This window comes from Salmo salar, chromosome 16, assembly GCF_965601325.2.
Source record: "Salmo salar chromosome 16, fSalSal1, whole genome shotgun sequence".
Lineage (NCBI taxonomy): Eukaryota > Metazoa > Chordata > Actinopteri > Salmoniformes > Salmonidae > Salmo > Salmo salar.
Genome location: NC_138306.1, coordinates 4,957,633 through 4,978,392, shown reverse-complemented (window position 1 = coordinate 4,978,392; position 20,760 = coordinate 4,957,633). Strand labels below are relative to the sequence as shown.

At 41.8% G+C, this 20,760-nt stretch overlaps 1 protein-coding gene across 2 annotated transcripts in view; it reads left to right on the top strand.

Moving 5' to 3' along the window:
* The window catches only part of LOC106573057 (cyclin-dependent kinase 17), a 63,976-nt gene that overhangs the window by 19,862 nt on the left and 23,354 nt on the right, over window positions 1-20,760 (top strand). For both annotated transcript variants that reach the window (XM_014147707.3, XM_014147709.3), the window contains exons 2-4: window positions 2,366-2,514; window positions 15,425-15,598; window positions 15,910-16,043. In XM_014147707.3, coding sequence (XP_014003182.3) covers window positions 2,366-2,514; window positions 15,425-15,598; window positions 15,910-16,043 — 457 coding nt within the window. The remainder of the gene's footprint in view (window positions 1-2,365; window positions 2,515-15,424; window positions 15,599-15,909; window positions 16,044-20,760) is intronic.

The window sequence follows — 20,760 nt, the reverse complement described above, 5'->3', positions numbered from 1 at the left end:
CGGAGGAGCTGGCTGTAACATTCCAGAAGAGTTGTCAGAGCTAAATCATGGAGCAATAGAATGCGGAAGAAGGGCAGGAATCGTCACCGACTATCCCTGATCAGTGAATGAATGGGGAGCTATGTGTCAGACAGTGAAAAGATGGTAGCTTAGTTTAGTAGCTCTGCTCTTTCCTTCAAAACAACTTCCCCCCCCCCCCCCCTGCCTTACTGACATCTCTCTCCAGCTCCTGAGCGATGTTTGGGAAGACAAAGGCTTGTAATGGAGAGCGTTAGTCAGACAGACAGACCTTCAGGGCCTAACTCATGTGGCTTCATGTCTCTTATTACTCATCCCCAGCACAGACAGACAAACAGACACATGTCCATATCTGTAAAAGTGTGGTAGTGTTGTAATCTCCCCCTCACTAAGGTCAGATAACATTGGCAGGGAGGGCGATATCTGAAACAGCAGGTTGAAAGACAACCTCATTTACTTCTCTCTCACCAGTGTGTCCTTTCTTTTCCACTCCCTTCTCTGTCAATTGTTTTCTCTCCCAGTCTTTTGCTTTCACTTTCTCTCACACAAATACACTTGAATTCTTTCCGCTCGCTCTCGCTCTCTCTCTCACACTGAATGGTGATGCAATGTGACTTGAACTGGATGCAGCCTATGCTAGTTCTGTTCTCCATTCTCTCATAAATCCCCTGCTTTACCATCTGCTAACACAGTTCATATGGACTGTGCCATCACTCCATCCATCTCTTCAAATACATCACGTTTTTCCAGTGTAGGAAATTCATTAGGCTATTTTACTAATGTCAAAATTATGTATTTTCCCTGAATGTTGATAGGTTCTTTCTTGTTCGCTCCAGTTCACATTAATTCCATCCCCTATGAATAAAACATATATCTCTCCCAATACATCATGTTTTTCCACCGTTGGAAATAAGTTACGAGGACTGTTATACACTGAGTGTACAAAACATTAGGAACATCTTCCTAATATTGAGTTGCACCCCCATTTGCCCTCAGAACAGCCTCAATTCGCCAGGGCATGGACTCCACAAGTTGTCGATAGCGTTCCACAGGGATGCTGGCCCATGTTGACTCCAATGCTTCCCACAGTTGTCAAGTTGGATGGATGTCCTTTGGTGCGTTGCAGTTCTTGACACACTCAAACCAGGCACCTACTACCATACCCCGTGCAAAGGCACTTAACATATTTTTCTTTCCCATTCACCCTCTGAATGGCACACACACACAATTCATGTCTCTGTTATCTCAAGGATTAAAAATCCTCCTTCAACCGGTCTCCTCCCCTTCATCTACACTGATTGAAGTGGATTTAACAGGTGACATCAATAAGGGATCATAGCTTTCACCTGGTCAGTCTATGTCATGAAAAGAGCAGGTGTTCCTAATGTTTTGTACACTCAGTGTATCGCTGGTCTAAATGACGTGTGTATGTTTTGATCTCTGGGTTCTTCTTCACACTAGATTAGTTCCGTCCCGGAGCTACGTGAATGATTATCTCCCCCAATACATTGTTTTTCCAGCGTGGGAAATTCATTAGGCTCTATATTACTGACTCCTAAATTAGGCCTGTTTCCTTGAGTGTTGATAGGTTCTTGTGTTCGCTCCAGTCAGTAGCTATAAATTTTGTGTCCTGCAATGTCTTCTTTTTGTCTTCATTTAACTATAGATGTGGGATTGCTAGGATATTTATCTTGAGGTAGTTTGACGGTTATTATTTTTAATAAACTCATTTTACTATAGATATGGAATTAGTATGTATAGCTTGAGGTGTGTTTGATGGCTGTACTCGTTGTGAAATCTTTGAAAGCTATATTTATTAGGGGACCTGCCCAGGAACATGCTGGGACCTGCTCAGACCGCACTCACACAGGGAGTGCTTTTCAAAAGAAGCACACCTTTTGACACGCACACTTGTATTACAAGATACACATATTTGTCACGCTTTCTCAACCACAAGTAGTACTGGCAGTTATCGTCAAAGAAAGACACACTGTTTACCCTCTGGTTCGCTTTTGAAGGCCTTATATCATGTTCCAGGGCTGATCAAGAAGAACTCCCAGCCATATGTATTCTAATACTTTATCGTCCCTCTTTTTTTGAGAGTGTGTCCTCAGTAGCTTTTCTTCACTGCCTCTCTGTGTCCGACTCCTCTCTCCGCGTTAACATTCCAGTCAACAAAATAAACAGTGGGACCATTTAACAGTAACGGTGTGTGGGGTATCATTTTCCTCTTTGATGAATCTGGCCTCTCCCAAGGCCTGGTGTGTGTGTGTGTGTGTGTGTGTGTGTGTGTGTGTGTGTGTGTGTGTGTGTGTAACTGACTGTCCCCTCTTCTCTCCATCCCCAGGCCTCCCCTTCCCGAGAGCTCCATGGAGAAGATGAAGCGGTTTAGAAGGAGGCTGTCCCAGACTCTGAGAGGTAGTCAGACCATCGATGAGTCTCTGTCTGAACTGGCTGAACAGATTACTATAGAGGAGAACGGCATCAAAGACAGCGGTGAGGGGGTGTGTGTGTGTGTGGGGGGGGGGGATTGAGTGAGGGAGAGAGTGTATATGTATGAATGTGTGGTTATGTGGATGTAATGTACAGTGCATTTAGAAAGTATTCAGACGCCTTCACTTTTTCCACATTTTGTTACGTTACAGCCTTATTCTAAAATGTATGAAATCGTTTTTTCTCCTTATCAATCAATCAAATGTATTTATAAAGCCCTTCTTACATCAGCTGATATCTCAAAGTGCTGTACAGAAACCCAGCCTAAAACCCCAAACAGCAAGCAATGCAGGTGTAGAAGCACGGTGGCTAGGAAAAACTCCCTAGAAAGGCCAAAACCTAGGAAGAAACCTAGAGAGGAACCAGGCTGTGAGGGGTGGCCAGTCCTCTTCTGGCTGTGCCTACACACAATACCCCATAATGACAAAGCAAAAACAGGTTTTTAGACATTTTTGCAAATATTCAGACATTTACTCGCACCTTTGGCAGTGATTACAGCCGTGAGTCTTCTTGGGTATGACACTACAAGCTTGGCACACCTGTATTTGGGGAGTTTCTCCCATTCTTCTCTGCACATCCTCTCAAGCTCTTTCAGGTTGGATGGGGAGCAGGTTTTCATCAAGTATTTTGCTCTGTTCATATTTCCATTCATTTCTGACTAGTCTCCCAGTCCTTGTCGGTGAAAGACATTGCCACAGTATGATACCGCCACCACCATGCTTCACTGTAGGGATGTTATTGACCAGGTGATGAGCGGTGCCTGGTTTCCTCCAGACGTGATGCTTGGCATTCAGGCCAAAGAGTTCAATCTTGGTTTCATCAGACCAGAGAATCTTGTTTCTCATGGTCTGAGAGTTCTTTAGGTGACGTTTGGTAAACTCCAATTGGCCTTCATGTGCCATTTACTGAGGAGAGTCTTCCGTCTGTACCATCAAGGCCTGATTTGGTGGAGTGCTGCAGAGATGCTTGTCCTCCTGGAAGGTTCTCCCATCTCCACAGAGGAACTCTGGAGCTCTGTCAGAGTGACCATCGGGTTCTTGGTCACCTCCCTGACCAAGGCCCTTCTCCCCCGATTGCTCACTTTGGCCCGGCGGCCAACTTTAGGAAGAGTGTTGATGGTTCCGATCTTGTTTCATTTATGAATGATGGAGGCCACTGTGTTCTTGGGGACCTTCAATGCTGCAGAAATGTTTTGGTACCCTTCCTCAGATCTATGCTTCGACACAATACTGTCTCGGAGTTCTACTGATAATTCCTTTGACCTCATGTCTTGGTTTTTGCTCTGACATGCAGTGTCAACTGTAAGACCTTTATATAGACAGGTGTGTGCCTTTCCAAATCAAATCCAATCAATCCATTTTAAGTCTCAGAGCAAATGAGTTATTAAATAAGTCATTTCAGTTTTTTTGTTGTCTAAAAACCTGTTTTTACTTTGTCATTATGGGGTATTGTGTGTAGAGGGATGAGATAAATATGAATAATATTCATTCGTTTGAGAATAAGGCTGTGACGTAACAATGTGGCAAAAGGGGCCTGAAGACTTTGCGAATGTTCTGTAAGTCAATGAATAAGACTATGTCTGGCTGTGTGTTGTTTCACTGCACCCAGCAGATACTTTCTTCTCTTTAACCTCCGGAACACGCACACGTCATCAGTGTTACTACTTCATGTTAGAGTCCGGTGAAGGTTGTAGCCGGCGAGGCGTCAAAACAAAGATAAGGTGACGTAGCTGGTTAGTTATCTCTAAGCTTGGGATGGTCTAGCGCCTGGTGTTGACGGTGGCTGCCATGACGTTGCTGTGGTGCTGCCTGTTCAGGGTCTGGAACATTCTAGAGTTTCCATGACAATTGCCACGGCGACTTGGAGGACTGTGAAAGCAGCTGGGCGTCCTCCTCCTCCGTTGTATCTCTTTATTCCTGTCCTGGCTTTCTTTAAGGTTTTCCCCAGATCCCCTCTCCTTAAATTCTTCAACAGCTTCAGCTTCCCTCTCCTTTTCCCTGGCTCCCCTCTCCTTTTGTCCTACAGAGGAGGATGTTTTGTGTGTGTGTGTGTGTGTGTGTTCTCTTTTTGTGTGTGTGATTTGCGTTTGCCCATCAGCATGGTGTACACACCTGTGTATTCTGTGCGGAGAGGGATTGCGTTGGGCAGTCTGCAGTGTGTGGGACAGTACGAGTCTCAGAGAGAGAGGAGACCGAATGGAGTGGCCAGATAGATGGGATCAGACGAACCCACCATGATGTCATTCATTGGGATGAATCCTAATATCTTAGCCTTGATCTGATTGTGTAACACAACAACATAACAGCAGCACACAGCAGTAGTAGTGGGATAAGAGCTTTAATGTGTGCGTCTGTGTGTGCGCGTGAATGGCAAAGAAAACTGGCAAAGAAAATTGCAGAACAAGCTCTATTTTGGTGGCCTCTGGTACACTCTAATGCCTCGATTCCATCCGAAATACACAGCTATATTATTGAATACTTTGAATAACGGCTTTACCTCCCGGATTGGTAAAATTAGTTGTGATATTGAATAGAATGTTTTTGACAATTAAAATGACAGAGAATGTATGGATTCAGTGTGTTAGTTCTTTTGGATATTGCCTAGGTCTATATGATCAGGACTATAGATATCACCTTTTTAACATTAAACATGGCCGATTGAAGTCATATTTACAGTTTTAGGTTTTAGTTCTAAGATATGAATTGCTACAATGATGTTTGTTCTTCAAATTATGTATTTTATCAGCTGGGCTACTATGTTCGCTTAGGGTAATTTTGTAATTTGAGTGAACTATCCCTTTAATAGTTATGTCAATCAATCACTGTGGGTGGGATTGTCAGGTGTGGGGGCAGAATGTGTGTGAGTCGCAGAGTTGGTACGGTTTCAGACCTGTCAATCATTCTCTGTGGGTGGGACTTTGAGGAAAGGCGGTGTATTAGTAATCTAGTAAGAAACACATTTGTCTAGTCTACTCTTTCAGTTGAGTTTATTGTGTCTAAAACCTAAGAAAAAAGATTGTGTTCTGTCAAGTAAACATGGATTCTCTGTTGAGAAACAATATACACGGAAGAAAAATATAAACACAACATGTAAAGTGTTGGTCCCATGTTTCACGAGCTAAAATAAAAGATCCCAGAAATATTCCATACGCACAAAACACATTTTGGGCACAAATTTGTTTACATCGCTGTTAGGGAGCATTTCTCCTTTGCCAAAACAATCAATCCCCCTGACAGGTCAAATCAAATTTTATTGGTCACATACACATGGTTAATGCGAGTGTAGCGAAATGCTTGTGCTTCTAGTTCCGACAGTGCAGTAATATCTAACAAGTAATCTAACAAATTCACGACGACTTCCTTATTCACACAATGTAAGGGGATGGAATAAGAATATGTACATATAAATATATGAATGCGAGATGGCTGTGCGGCATAGGCAAGATGCAATAGATGGTATAAAGTACAGTATATATATATATATATATATATGAGATGAGTGATGTAGGATATGTAAACATTATTAAAGTGACATTATTTAAAGTGACTAGTGATTTGAGTCAGTATGTTGGCAGCAGCCTCTCTATGTTAGTGATGGCTGTTTAACAGTCTGATGACCTTAAGATAGAAGCTGTTTTTCAGTCTCTCGGCCTCAGCTTTGATGCACCTGTACTGACCTCGCCTTCTGGATGGTAGCGGGGTGAACAGACAGTGGCTCGAGTGGTTGTTGTCCTTGAGGATCTTTTTGCCCTTCCTGTGACATCGGGTGCTGTAGGTGTCTTGGAGGGCAGGTAGTTTGCCCCTGGTGATGTGTTGTGCAGACCACACTACCCTATGGAGAGCCTTGCGATTTGAGGGCGGTGCAGTTGCTGTACCAGGAAGTGATATAGCCCGACAGGATGCTCTCCATTGTGAGTTTCTCCATCTGTAGAAGTTTGTTTGGGTTTTAGGTGACAAGCCACATTTCTTCAGCCTCCTGAGGTTGAAGAGGCGCTGTTGAGCCTTTTTCACGACGCTGTCTGTGTGGGTGGACCATTTCACTTTGTCCGTGATGTGTACGCCGAGGAACTTAACTTTACACCTTCTCCACAACTAAATTTGTATAAACTGCCTTAATTTTGCTGGACCCCAGGAAGAGTAGCAGCTGCTTTGGCAGCAGCTAATGGGGATCCATAATAAATACAAATGCTGTCCCGTTGATGTGGATAGGGGGGTGCTCCCTCTGCTGTTTCCTAAAGTCCACGATCATCTTCTTTGTTTTGTTGACATTGAGGGAGAAGTTATTTTCCTGACACCACACTCCGAGGGCCCTCACCTCCTCCCTGTAGGCTGTCTCGTCGTTGTTGGTAATCAAGCCTACCACTGTAGTGTCATCTGCAAACTTGATAATTGAGTTGGACTGCATGACGCAGTCATGGATGAACAGGGAGTACAGGAGAGGGCTGAGAACGCAACCTTGTGGGGCCCCGTTGTTGAGGATCAGCGGGGTGGAGATGTTGTTTCCTACCCTCACCACCTGGGGGCAGCCCGTCAGAAAGTCCAGGACCCAGTTGCACAGGGCGGGGTTGAGACCCAGGGTCTCAAGCTTAATGATGAGTTTGGAGGGTACTACGGTGTTGAATTCTGAGCTGTAGTCAATGAACAGCATTCTTACATAGGTATTCCTCTTGTCCAGATGGGATAGAGCAGTGTGCAGTGTGATGGCGATTGAATCGTCTGTGGACCTATTGGGGCGGAAAGCAAATTGAAATGGGTCTAGTGTATCATGTAGGATGGAGGTGATATGATCCTTGACTATTCTCTCAAAGCACTTCATGATGATGGATAGTCATTTAGTTCAGTTACCTTAGCTTTCTTGGGAACAGGAACAATGGTGGCCATTTTGAAGCATGTGGGGGCAGCAGACTGGGATAGGTGTGGCATATCAAGAAGCTGATTAAACAGTTGATTTAAACAGCATGATCATTACACAGGTGCAACTTGTGCTGGAGACAATAAAAGGCCACTCTAAAATGTGCAGTTTTGTCACACAACACAATGCCACAGATGTCTCAAGTTTTGAGGGAGCGTGCAATTGGCATGCTGACTGCAGGAATGTCCACCAGAGCTGTTTCCAGAGAATCGAATATTAATTTCTCTACTATAAGCTGCCTCCAACAGCATTTTAGAGAATTTGGCAGTACGTCCAACCGGCCTCACAACCATCAGACCACGTGTAACCACACCAGCCTAGGACCTCCACATCCGGCTTCTTCACTTGCGGGATTGTGTGAGACCAGCCGACCAGACAGCTAATGAAACTGTGGGTTTGCACAACCAAAGAATTTCTGCACAAACTGTCAGAAACCATTTAAGGGAAGCTCATTTGTGTGATCGTCGTCCACACCAGGGTCTTGACCTGACTGCAGTTCGGCATTGTAACCGACTTCAGTGGGAAAATGCTCACCTTCAATAGCCGCTGACACACTGGAGAAGTGTGCTCTTTACGGATGAATCCCGGTTTCAACCGGGCAGATGGCAGACAGCGTGTATGGCGTCGTGTGGACAAGCTGTTTGCCTGATGTCAACGTTGTGAACCGAGTGCTCCATGGTGGCGGTTGTGTTATAAGCTATGGACAATGAACACAATTGCATTTTATCAATGGCAATTGGAATGCACGGAGATACTGTGATGCTTGTTGCGTTTATATTTTTGTTCAATATTGAATTGCAGGTTTCAAAAATGCTAAAATGTTCAGGGGGGAAGACCCCTGCCAGATTGTATAAAAGTGGGGGAGCACAATGTCAGGCCCATGAATAGACCTACAGGTATGATTGAAGAATGATGCAGGTGTTAAACATGGGTTTTGCTACACAGAAAGCAGCAGTTGACTACTCCATTGTCAACATTTTAATCAAATCGGTAGGCCTATATAAATATATTTAATAATACTATATAAGTATCATGACATCAGTGGCGGTCTGTGCTGTTTAAGACTAGGGAGGACGATTTTGTTTTTTAATGAGCGTTGCCTAGTTTCTACTATAGCATATTGGATGACTGTCATTCATATTCCATTCACCCAGCTCAAAGTAATATTGATAGGTTTAGGCTCCTAATTTATACTTACATTTTCCCTATACCCATCATGAGGTTCCTACAACCTAGCATACAAATGAAAGTTTATAATGTAGATGCATAGGTCGAGAGACAAATTGAGTAATCAAAGTGACAGACACTGACACACACATTCAATACTGCCTTGCACACTCTTGCCTGCATTTAGCTGATCTAGTGTGTAACCGTTAGTCCAAACAGTTGCAAACATGAGTTTCTATTGGGCAAATTCATTTTGGTTTATCCCCGTTCCATTTGCTTCCGTTTTAAGAAATGTTTTCAACAAAATCAGATGAATGAATAGACCCCTGATCACCCGCACGCACAGTTCACTTTCATAGCAGCCACATACAAACAGCATCATCACTTTGCTCGTTGTATAATTCCTTCTCACATCAACACGTCTCTACTCCTCTCACCTTTCCCCACTTCAGTGCACACCACAACAGCTGTCTGTGACCAGGCAAAAAAAACTTTCCAAGCCAAACCTTCATACCATAACTGCTACACAGCCTACATCGTTGTCACCATATTAGCTAAAGTAACGTCATAGTCAACATAGCTAATAGAACTAATGCGTTAGTAAACCCGCTACAATCACGCAGTACAGTCTACAGCAAACAATTTAGCACTTACACTGGCAGGCCTCGGTGTTAATAAATGAATAAAACCGACTTGGAAAAGTTCCAGTGTTGGATAGCCTTAGTCAGCTAGCTATCATGAATAGCATTCCTGTCTGTTTGAGCCAAGTATTTTGAGGAGACTAAATGAAAGTGAGAAAAAAATGATACGAAATAAAGCCATCTCTCGCTCTTCTGCTTTTTGAGTTAACTACTCACCACATTTTATGCAGTGCTAGTTAGCTGCAGCTTTTGCTTTCAGTACTAGATTCAGGAGTCGATGAAGACGCATCATACTCTTCCTCCGCCATGAAAATAAATGAGACTGCAGCTAACCAGAGGGCACACAAATAACACAGGAACTGAGAGGCAGGACAGACAGCAGACAGACAAACCAGCACTGTTTCGTTTGTGACTGACATGCGTCTGTCCTATCAGTAGATCATTAGAAGATGTGTATATAGTTCATTCTAGTGGGGGAAGGCTATACAGACTTTTCTGACTAGCGAATGACATTTTTTTTTCATGAAAAGAAGACCAGTTAATTAACCCAATGAGTCCCACCATAATGCCACCGCGTTTTGGACTTCCAACCCCCTTTAAACATTGTGTGTTTGAGCTACAGACTTCTGGATTGTACAATTGGACTCGTCTATTTCTTCTGCACCCGTAGATGACAACCACTAGTGTGATTAACGGGAGGTAGTGGTTTTTGTGAGACGAGGGAGGATCTCAAAGGGTCCTTTCACAAAAATGTCTGTAGAGTCCGAACTATTGAAAGCTATCCATGGACAGCTGAGACTCATGTAAAATGTTTTGCTCTATGACGCTCACAAGCTACACGAGTCGTTAGAAGGTATGGGGTTCTTCTACGTAGATCATAGGAAATCCCAAGACATAGTGTCTATAATACTGTAATAAGCTCACAAAACGCTAAACTCCTCCCAGTTGTCGCTGACTAGTATTCATTTACCAGTGATCAAATTATTTCTGTACTTACAGCATTAATATAAATTTGTATCCGATTTATTTTATTGACATTTGTCAGTAAAACTTATGAGTAAAACAGTTTTTCATTGTTTTGTGTTCTACTTCTAGCCATGACTGTCCTAATATTTTTTTTTTTAAATGTCATTTTGAGGCTAAATTCAGTGCCTTCAGAAAGTATTCCCACCCCTTGACTTTTTTCACATTTTGTTGTGTTACAGCCTGCATTTGAGATTTTATGTTTTTAGAATTTTTTACTAACTAATTAAAAATGAAAATCTGAAATGTCTTGAGTCAAAAAGTATTCAACCGCTTTGATATGTCAAGGCTAAATTTGCTTAACAAGAGACAATAAGTTGGGCCTCCCGAGTGGCGCAGCGGTCTAAGGCAATCCCAGACTGTGTCACAGCCGGCCGTGACCGGGAGTCCCATTGGGCGGCACACAATTGGACCAGCGTCGTTCGGGATAGCGGGGTTTTTCGCCGGGGGGTTTTCCTTGGCTCATTGCGCTCTAGCGACTCCATGTGGCAGGCCAGGCGCCTGCAAGCTGACTTCAGTTGAACGGTGTATCCACCGACACATTGTTGCGGCTGGCTTCCGGGTTAAGCAAGTAGGTGTTAAGAAGCAGCGCGGGTTGGCGGTCATGTTTTGGAGAACGCATGACTCGACCTTCACCTTTCCGGAGCCCATTGGGGAGTTGCAGAGATGAGACAATATCGTATCTACCATTTGGATATCACAAAATTGGTGAGAAAAAGGGGGTAAAAATATAAAATAAAAGACATAAGTTGCATGGACTCATTCTGTGTGCAATAATAGTGTTTAACATGATTTTTGAATGACTACCTCATCTCTGTACACCACACATCTGTAAGGTCCCTCAGTCTAGCACTGAATTTCAAACACAGATTCAACCACAAAGTAATGTTTTCCAATGCCTCGCAAAGATGGGCACCTTGAATATCCCTTTGAGCATGGTGAAGTTATTAATTGCACTTTGAATGGTTTATCAATACAGTCAGTCACTACAAAGATATAGGCGTCCTTCCCGACTCAGTTGCCGGAGAGGAAGGAAACTGCTCAGGGATTTCACCATGAGGCCAATGGTGACTTTACAGAGTTTAACCTCTCTAGGATAGGTGGCACCAAATCGTCCCACCTACGTAACAGCCAGTGTAATCCCGTGGCGCGTTATTCAAAAACCTCAAAAATGCAAAAACTTCAATTTTTCAAACATATGACTATTTTACACCATTTTAAAGACAAGACTCTCGTTAACCTGTTAGGGCTAGGGGGCAGTATTGACACAGCCGGATAAAAAACATACCTGATTTAATCTGGTTACTACTCCTGCCCAGTAACTAGAATATGCATATAATTATTGGCTTTGGATAGAAAACACCCTAAAGTTTCTAAAACTGTTTGAATGGTGTCTGTGAGTATAACAGAACTCAAATGGCAGGCCAAAACCTGAGAAGATTCCATGCAGGAAGTGGCCTGTCTGACAAGGTGTGTTTTATCTTGGCTCTTTTTATTGAAGACTGAGGATCTTTGCAATAACGTGACACTTCCTACGGCTCCCATAGGCTCTCAGAGCCCGGGAAAAAGATGAAGGATATCGAGGCAGGCTCTGGCTGAAACACTTTATCGCTTTTGGCAAGTGGCCGCTCAGAGTACTATGGGCTTAGGCGCGTGCCCGAGTCGACCGAATGCTTTCTTTTCTTTTGTCTGTTTACCTAAACGCAGATTCCCGGTCAGAATATTATCGCTTTTTTATGAGAAAAAAGGCATAAAAATTGATTTTAAACAGCGGTTGACATGCCTCGAAGTACGGTAATGGAATATTTAGAAATCTTTTGTGATGAATTGCGCCATGCTCGTAACACTTATTTACCCTTTCGGATAGTGTCTTGAACGCACGAACAAAACGCCGCTGTTTGGATATAACGATGGATTATTTTGAACCAAACCAACATTTGTTATTGAAGTAGAAGTCCTGGGAGTGCATTCTGACGAAGACAGCAAAGGTAATAACATTTTTCTTATAGTAAATCTGACTTTGATGAGTGCTAAACTTGCTGGGTGTCTAAATAGCTATCCCTGTGATGCCGGGCTATCTACTGAGAATATTGCAAAATGTGCTTTCACCGAAAAGCTATTTTAAAATCGGACATATCGAGTGCATAGAGGAGTTCTGTATCTATAATTCTTAAAATAATTGTTATGCTTTTTGTGAACGTTTATCGTGAGTCATTTAGTAAATTCACCGGCAGTGTTCGGTCGGAATGCTAGTAACATGCTAGTCACATGCTAATGTAAAAAGCTGGGTTTTGATATAAATATGAACTTGATTGAACAAAACATGCATGTATTGTGTAACATAATGTCCTAGGGTTGTCATCTGATGAAGATCATCAAAGGTTAGTGCTACATTTAGCTGTGGTTTGGGTTTATGTGACATTATATGCTAGCTTGAAAAATGGGTGTCTGATTATTTCTGGCTGGGTACTCTGCTGACATAATCTAATGTTTTGCTTTCGTTGTAAAGCCTTTTTGAAATCGGACAGTGTGGTTAGATTAACGAGAGTCTAATCTTTAAAATGGTGTAAAATAGTCATATGTTTGAAAAATTGAAGGTTTTGCATTTCTAAGGTATTTGAATAACGCGCCACGGGAGTACACTGGCTGTTGAGTAGGTGGGACGCAAGCGTCCGATTTCAAAAAGCCTTTACAACGAAAGCAAAACATTAGATTATGTCAGCAGAGTACCCAGCCAGAAATAATCAGACACCCATTTTTCAAGCTAGCATATAATGTCACATAAACCCAAACCACAGCTAAATGCAGCACTAACCTTTGATCTTCATCAGATGACAACCCTAGGACATTATGTTATCCAATACATGCATGTTTTGTTCAATCAAGTTCATATTTATATCAAAACCCAGCTTTTTACATTAGCATGTGACTAGCATTCCCACCGAACACTGCCGGTGAATTTACTAAATTACTCACGATAAACGTTCACAAAAAGCATAACAATTATTTTAAGAATTATAGATACAGAACTCCTCTATGCACTCGATATGTCCGATTTTAAAATAGCTTTTCGGTGAAAGCACATTTTGCAATATTCTCAGTAGATAGCCCGGCATCACAGGGATAGCTATTTAGACACCCAGCAAGTTTAGCACTCACCAAAGTCAGATTTACTATAAGAAAAATGTTATTACCTTTGCTGTCTTCGTCAGAATGCACTCCCTGGACTTCTACTTCAATAACAAATGTTGGTTTGGTTCAAAATAATCCATAGTTATATCCAAACAGCGCCGTTTTGTTCGTGCGTTCAAGACACTATCCGAAAGGGTAAATAAGGGTGACGAGCATGACGCAATTCGTGACAAAAAAAATCTAAATATTCCATTACCGTACTTCGAAGCATGTCAACCGCTGTTTAAAATCTATTTTTATGCCATTTTTCTCATAAAAAAGCGATAATATTCAGACCGGGAATCTGTGTTTAGGTAAACAGACAAAAGAAAATAAAGCATTCGGTCGACTCGGGCACGCGCCTAAGCCCATAGTACTCAGATCGGCCACTTGCCAAAAGCGATAATGTGTTTCAGCCAGAGCCTGCCTCGATATCGTTCAGCTTTTTCCCGGGCTCTGAGAGCCTGTGGGAGCCGTAGGAAGTGTCACGTTAGAGCAAAGATCCTCAGTCTTCAATAAAAAGAGCCAAGATGAAACACCACTTGTCAGACAGGCCACTTCCTGCATGGAATCTTCTCAGGTTTTGGCCTGCCATCTGAGTTCTGTTATACTCACAGACACCATTCAAACAGTTTTAGAAACTTTAGGGTGTTTTCTATCCAAAGCCAATACTTATATGCATATTCTAGTTACTGGGCAGGAGTAGTAACCAGATTAAATCGGGTACGTTTTTTATCCGGCCGTGTCAATACTGCCCCCCTAGCCCTAACAGGTTAATGGCAGTGATAGGAGAGAACTAGGGATGGATCAACAACATTGTAGTTACTCCACAATACTAACCTAATTGACAGAGTGAAAATAAAAACAGCTTGCAACAAGGCACTAAAGTAATTCTGCATAAAATGTGGCAAAGCAATTACCTTTTTGTCCTGAATTCAAAGTATCTTGTTTGGGGCAAATCCAATAACACATTATTTAGTACCACTCTCCATATTTTCAAGCATAGTGGTGGCTGCATCATGTTATGAGTAGGGTATACTTGTAATCGTTAAGGACTGGGAAGTTTTTCACGACTAAAAATAAACAATGGAGCTAAGCACAGTCAAATCCTGGATTAAAACCTGGTTCAGTCTGCTTTTCTTCCACCAGACACTGGGATTAGTTCAACTTTCAACAGGACAAAAACCTAACACACAATGCCAAATCTACGCTGGAGTTGCTTACCAAGATGACAGTGAATGTTCCTGAGTGGCCGAGTTCCAGTTCTGACTGAAATCTGCTTGAAAATCTATGGCAAGACCTGAAAATGGTTGTCTAGCAATGATCAACAACCAATTTGACAGAGCTTGAAGAATTTTGAAAAGAATAATGGACAAATGTTGCACAATCCAGGTGTGCAAAGCTCTTAGCTCTTAGACCCAGAAAGACTCACAGCTGTAATCACTGCCAAAGGTAATTCTAACATATATTGACTCATGAGATTGATTACTTATCTAATAAAATGAGTTATATTTTTTTAAATAATTTTTCTTCCACTTTGACATTACAGAGTATTTTGTGTAGATCGTTGGCAAAAAAAAAAGACAATTAAATCCATTTGAATCCCACTTCATAACACAACAAAATGTGGAAAAGGTCAAGGTCTGTGAATACTTTCTGAAGGCAATCTGTAAGGGCTGGACATTCAGATAAATGAAAGTCAGATAAATAAAAAGTAGATTTTTGCTGGGGTTTCGGGACTGATTAATGAGCCGGCTGACAATGACTCTTATTTAGCAGACGGCCGGTGCTTATGAAAAACACTGAATACCTACCTCCACGATTACACCTAAAGGCCCTGTGTTTTTTCTGACCGTATGACCTGACTTAAACAGGGTGTAGCCTCCTGACCCTACCTACAGTATGATTAGATGGTGCTCCAAGCCAAGGTGTCTGTATTGTATGTACTGGACTGAACTGAACTGGTTGTCACGTAGTACTCTCTCTCCCCCCCTCCACAGAGCCCATGGTGAGGAACGGTCATGGTCTCCCCCCCTCAGCCCACAGTGTTAACTCCTTCCTGCAGCAGTACACTGGCCCCTTTAAGAAGCCCCCGCTACGGAGACCTCAGAGTGTCATAGGAGGAGGAGGGCTAGGGTCTCTCATGGCTATGCCCCGCAACGGCAGCCGCCTCGGTGAGACACACACACAAACACACAGGAGTGGACACACAAACACACACAGTGTCACTTGAGTCAGGGGAGAGGGCAGGACAGTGGAAACTAACCAGGGAGTGGCTGCTGTACTTCCCAGCAGCAGCAGCTGTGGATGACTTCAAGTTGAGTTGATGGAAAGAATAACCTCACTCATATGTTTATGGGCCCCCTGGTCTTATCAAACACTGATTGTACAGTTATCCAGGGCTTGCATTTTTTAAATGTTGACTTCATGTAAAAATCTGTCTCTCTGTCTCTGTCCCGCCTCCCCTTCTCTCCCCCTCTCTCAGACATTGTCCATGAGAACATGAAGATGAGTTCTGATGGAGAGAGTGACCAGGCGTCAGGGACGAGCTCAGACGAGGTGCAGTCTCCCACAGGGGTATGTCTAAGGAACAGGGGCAACCGACGCATTTCCGCAGAGGTGAGTTTGACACCCCCTTCATCCCTCTATCACTACATCCCTCCATCACTTCTTCACCAACTCATACGGAGGAAAGGAAGTGTATTTGGGAGAGATTCATACACTTTTGGAGTACAGGTTTTTAATAATTTCAAATGTTTTTAACAGTAGCATTTTTTAGTTAGGGTTTGTTTTATCTGTCATTAGGATGGAAACATTTTTGATGAACGATTTTGTTAAACACTTTTTTTTTAAATGAAATATCCTTGTAATGTTCTAACATTCACTATAATGTTGTGCACAACATCTGTTACAACCACCACAGAACATTCCCCAAATGTTCTCATTAGCTAACCAGGTAATGTAATAAATCAAATCAAATTTTATTTGCCACATACATATGGTTAGCAGATGTTAATGCGAGCGTAGCGAAATGCTTGTGCTTCTAGTTCCGACCATGCAGTAATATCTAACAAGTAATCTACCCTAAATTCCGGACGATAAGCCGCAACTTTTTTCCCAGGCTTTGAACCTCGCGGCTTAAACAATGACGCGGCTAATATATGGATTTTTCCTGCTTTCAAATTTTTCCCTCCAAAAAAACACATTCTGTGACGTGCTCAGTTTTTTGGCGGCATGAAGCTTTCATTAGACCAATGAAATTGCCGAACGGGTTAAGGTCAAACAACTTTTTTGTTTACTGTTTAGATTAAATCGAGCGCTCTCAAACTTCCCATCATTCTGATTACGGTAGTCATTTTGTCACCCTCATCATGGCAATGACACGGAGAAATGCATATGATGCAGCTTTCAAGTTGAAGGCGATTGATCTGGCTGTTGGAAAAGGAAATAGAGCTGCTACACGGGAGCTTGGTCTTAATGAGTCGATGATAAGACGTTGGAAACAGCAGCGTGAGGAATTGACTCAGTGCAAAAAGACAACTAAAGCTTACTGCTAATTTTCTTTTTTTGTTACAAGCCGTGTTTCGTTAAAGCCTATTTCATTTTTGTTACAAGCCGTGTTTCGTTAAAGCCTATTTATTTTTGTTACAAGCCATGTTTCGTTAAAGCCTGTGTAAAGTTCATTTGTTTCAATGTACCGGTAGGCACCTGCGGCTTATAGACATGTGCGGCTTATTTATGTTCAAAATAATATATTCCTTTTAATTCAGTGGGTGCGGCTTATATTCAGGTGCGCTTAATAGTCCGGAAATTACGGTAACCTAACAATTTCACAACAACTACCTTATACACACAAGTGTAAAGGAATGAATATGAATATGTACATAAAAATATATGAATGAGTGATGGTATAGAACGGCATAGGCAAGATGCAGTGGATGGTATAGAGTACAGTATATACATATGAGATGAGTAATGTAGGGTATATAAACATTATATAAAGTGGCATTGTTTAAAGTGGCTAGTGATACATTTATTACATCAAGAGGCAGTCGATGGTATAGAGTACAGTATATACATATGAGATGAGTAATGTAGGGTATGTAAACATTATATAAAGTGGCATTGTTTAAAGTGGCTAGTGATACATTTATTACATCAATTTATCCATTATTAAAGTAGAGTAGAGTCTGTATGTTGGCAGCAGCCACTCAATGTTAGTGATGGCTGTTTAACAGTCTGATGGCCTTGAGATAGAAGCTGTTTTTCAGTCTCTCGGGTCCCCGCTTTGATGCACCTGTACTGACCTCGCCTTCTGGATGATAGTGGGGTGAACAGGCAATGGCTCGGGTGGTTGTTGTCCTTGATTATCTTTTTGGTCTTCCTGTGACATCGGGTGCTGTAGGTGTCCTGGAGGGTAGGTAGTTTGCCCCCGGTGATGCGTTGTGCATACCTCACTACCTTATGGAGAGCCTTACGGTTGTGGGCGGAGCAGTTGCCGTACCAGGTGGTGATTGTGCATCTGTAAAAGTTTGTGAGTGTTTTTGGTGACAAGCCGAATTTCTTCAGCCTCCTGAGGTTGAAGAGGCGCTGCTGCGCCTTCTTCACCACGCTGTCTGTGTGGGTGGATGTCATTTCCTGACCATGGTAAGCTGTTATTTTCTATGGTAGAGTAGGTCAGGGCGTGACATGGGGGTTTATTCTATGTGTTCTATTTCTATGTTCTTAGGTTCTAGTTTTGGTATTTCTATGTAGGTTTGTTTGGGATAATCTCCAATTAGAGGCAGCTGGTCCTCGTTGTCTCTAATTGGAGATCAAACTTAAGTAGGGGTTTTTCTTCCTGGGTTTTGTGGGTGATTATTTTTGAGTAGTGTTTGTTTCTCCTCTGCATCACGGTTTGTTGTTTTGTCTATTCAGTTATTTGATGTATTGCATAGTTTCACAGAGTAAATAAAATGTGCAACTACACACACGCTGCACCTTGGTCCTCTCCTTTTGACAGCCGTGACAGTGGACCATTTCAGTTTGGAAATAATAACACAATGTACCAGTAATGTTTTCCCAGCAAACCAACATTTGTTCTGTGAAAGTTCTCAGAACATTTGTTAGGTTGCAGCAAATGTTCTCATAACACAAAAACTGTCCAGTCATGCTGATGATTAAACAATGTTTGTAAACCTTTAAAGAACAAATTAAATGTGTTCTAGGAACGTTCTTGCAACGTCAGGTGAATGTTTTATACAAACATTTTATAATCATCAGCACGACTGGACAGTTTTTGTATTATGAGTACATTTGCCGTGACCTAACGAATGTTCTGGGATCTTTTACAAAACCAATTATGGTTTGCTGGGACACCACACATATGTCCTCATATCCCTCATGAAGCTATCCATGTGACAGACAGACCAGACTATTACTGTTTATCATCAAACTATCCAGATGTTCTCAGCTTAACATGGGGTGGTTTCAAGTCTTCCTATTGCATGTGGATGTTTGGCTTTGAAAAACATTAGACTATAAAGTGCGTATGCTGAGGGATATCCGCAAGGAAAAGAGATTGGTGATTTTCCAGCCAAGTACATAGCAACAAGACCTGCCTTGGGAACAAACAAAAAACTGAAGAGAAAAATCAATGGGCATTCACACAACATCAAAAGCCTCTGGTGATTATTCTCATGACGTCAACACATGATGTATTGGCTTTCATACTGTAGCATATTGACAGAGAGCACATCTATTCTCTATTGATTTACTGTATGCATACAAAGAGGTTTGAGCCAGGACTAGACACTGGGTAATCAAATCTTCCCATCTCTGCTCAGTTTGGCACTCGTCATGAACAGCTACAGCGGTATACACATTCACACAGCAAGTCTTATTCTTAAACTGGGCTCGTTGATGGAACAGCTGATTAATAACTGAGCTTGTGGTCGGATGTTTATGGGTGTGTGTGTGCGTGCGTGCAGGTGGGTGTATGTGTGGAAGGGGAGAGGTGTGTATATTAGAGGTCGACCGATTATGATTTTTCGATGCCAATTATTGGAGGACCAAAAAAAGCCGATAACGATAATTTTTCAATTATTATATATATTTTTTTCATGTATATATTTTTGTAATAATGACAATTACAACAATACTGAATGAACAATGAACACTTATTTTAACTTAATATAATACATAAATAAAATCTATTTAGTCTCAAATAAATAATGAAACATGCTCAATTTGGTTTAAATGATGCAAAAACACAGTAAAAGTGCAATATGTGCCATGTAAAAAAGCTAACGTTTAAGTTCCTTGCTCAGAACATGAGAACATATGAAAGCTGGTGGTTCAATATTCCCAGTTCTTCAATATTCCCAGTAAAGAAGTTTTAGGTTGTAGTTATTATAGGAATTATGACGCGTCGACTATTCCTCTCTATACCATTTGTATTTCATATACCTTTGACTATTGGATGTTCTATTAGGCACTTTAGTATTGCCAGCCTAATCTCAGGAGTTGATAGGCTTGATGTCATAAACAGCACTGTGATTCAAGCATTGCTAAGAGCTGCTGGAAAACGCAGTAAAGTGCTGTTTGAATGCTTAAGAGCCTGCTGCTGCCTACCACCGCCCAGTCAGACTGTTCTATCAAATATCAAATCATAGACTTAATTATAATAAAATAAACACAGAAATACGAGCCTTTGGTCATTAATATGGAAAATCTAGAAACTATCATTTCGAAAACAAAACGTTTATTCTTTCAGTGAAATACGGAACTGTTCCGTATTTTATCGAACGGGTGGCATCCCTAAGTCTAAATATTGCTTTTACATTGCACAACCTTCAATGTTATGTCATAATTATGTAAAATTCTGGCAAATTAGTTCGCAACGAGCCAGCCGGCCCAAACTGTTGCATATACACTGACTCTGCGTGCACTGAACGCAAGAGAAGTGACACAATTTCCCTAGTTAATATTGCCTGCTAACATGAATTTCTTTCAACTAAATATGCAGGTTTAAAAATTATATACTTCTGTGTATTGATTTTAAGAAAGGCATTGATGTTTATGGTTATGTACATTCGTGCAACGATTGTGCTTTTTTCACGAATGCACTTTTGTTAAATCATCACCCATTTGGCGAAGTAGGCTGTGATTCGATGATAAATTAACAGGCACCGCATCGATTATATGCAACGCAGGACAAGCTAGTTAACCTAGTAATATCATCAACCATGTTTAGTTAAGTAGTGATTATGTGAAGATTTATTGTTTTTTATAAGATAAGTTTAATGCTAGCTAGCAACTTACCTTGGCTCATTGCTGCACTCGCGTAACTGGTGGT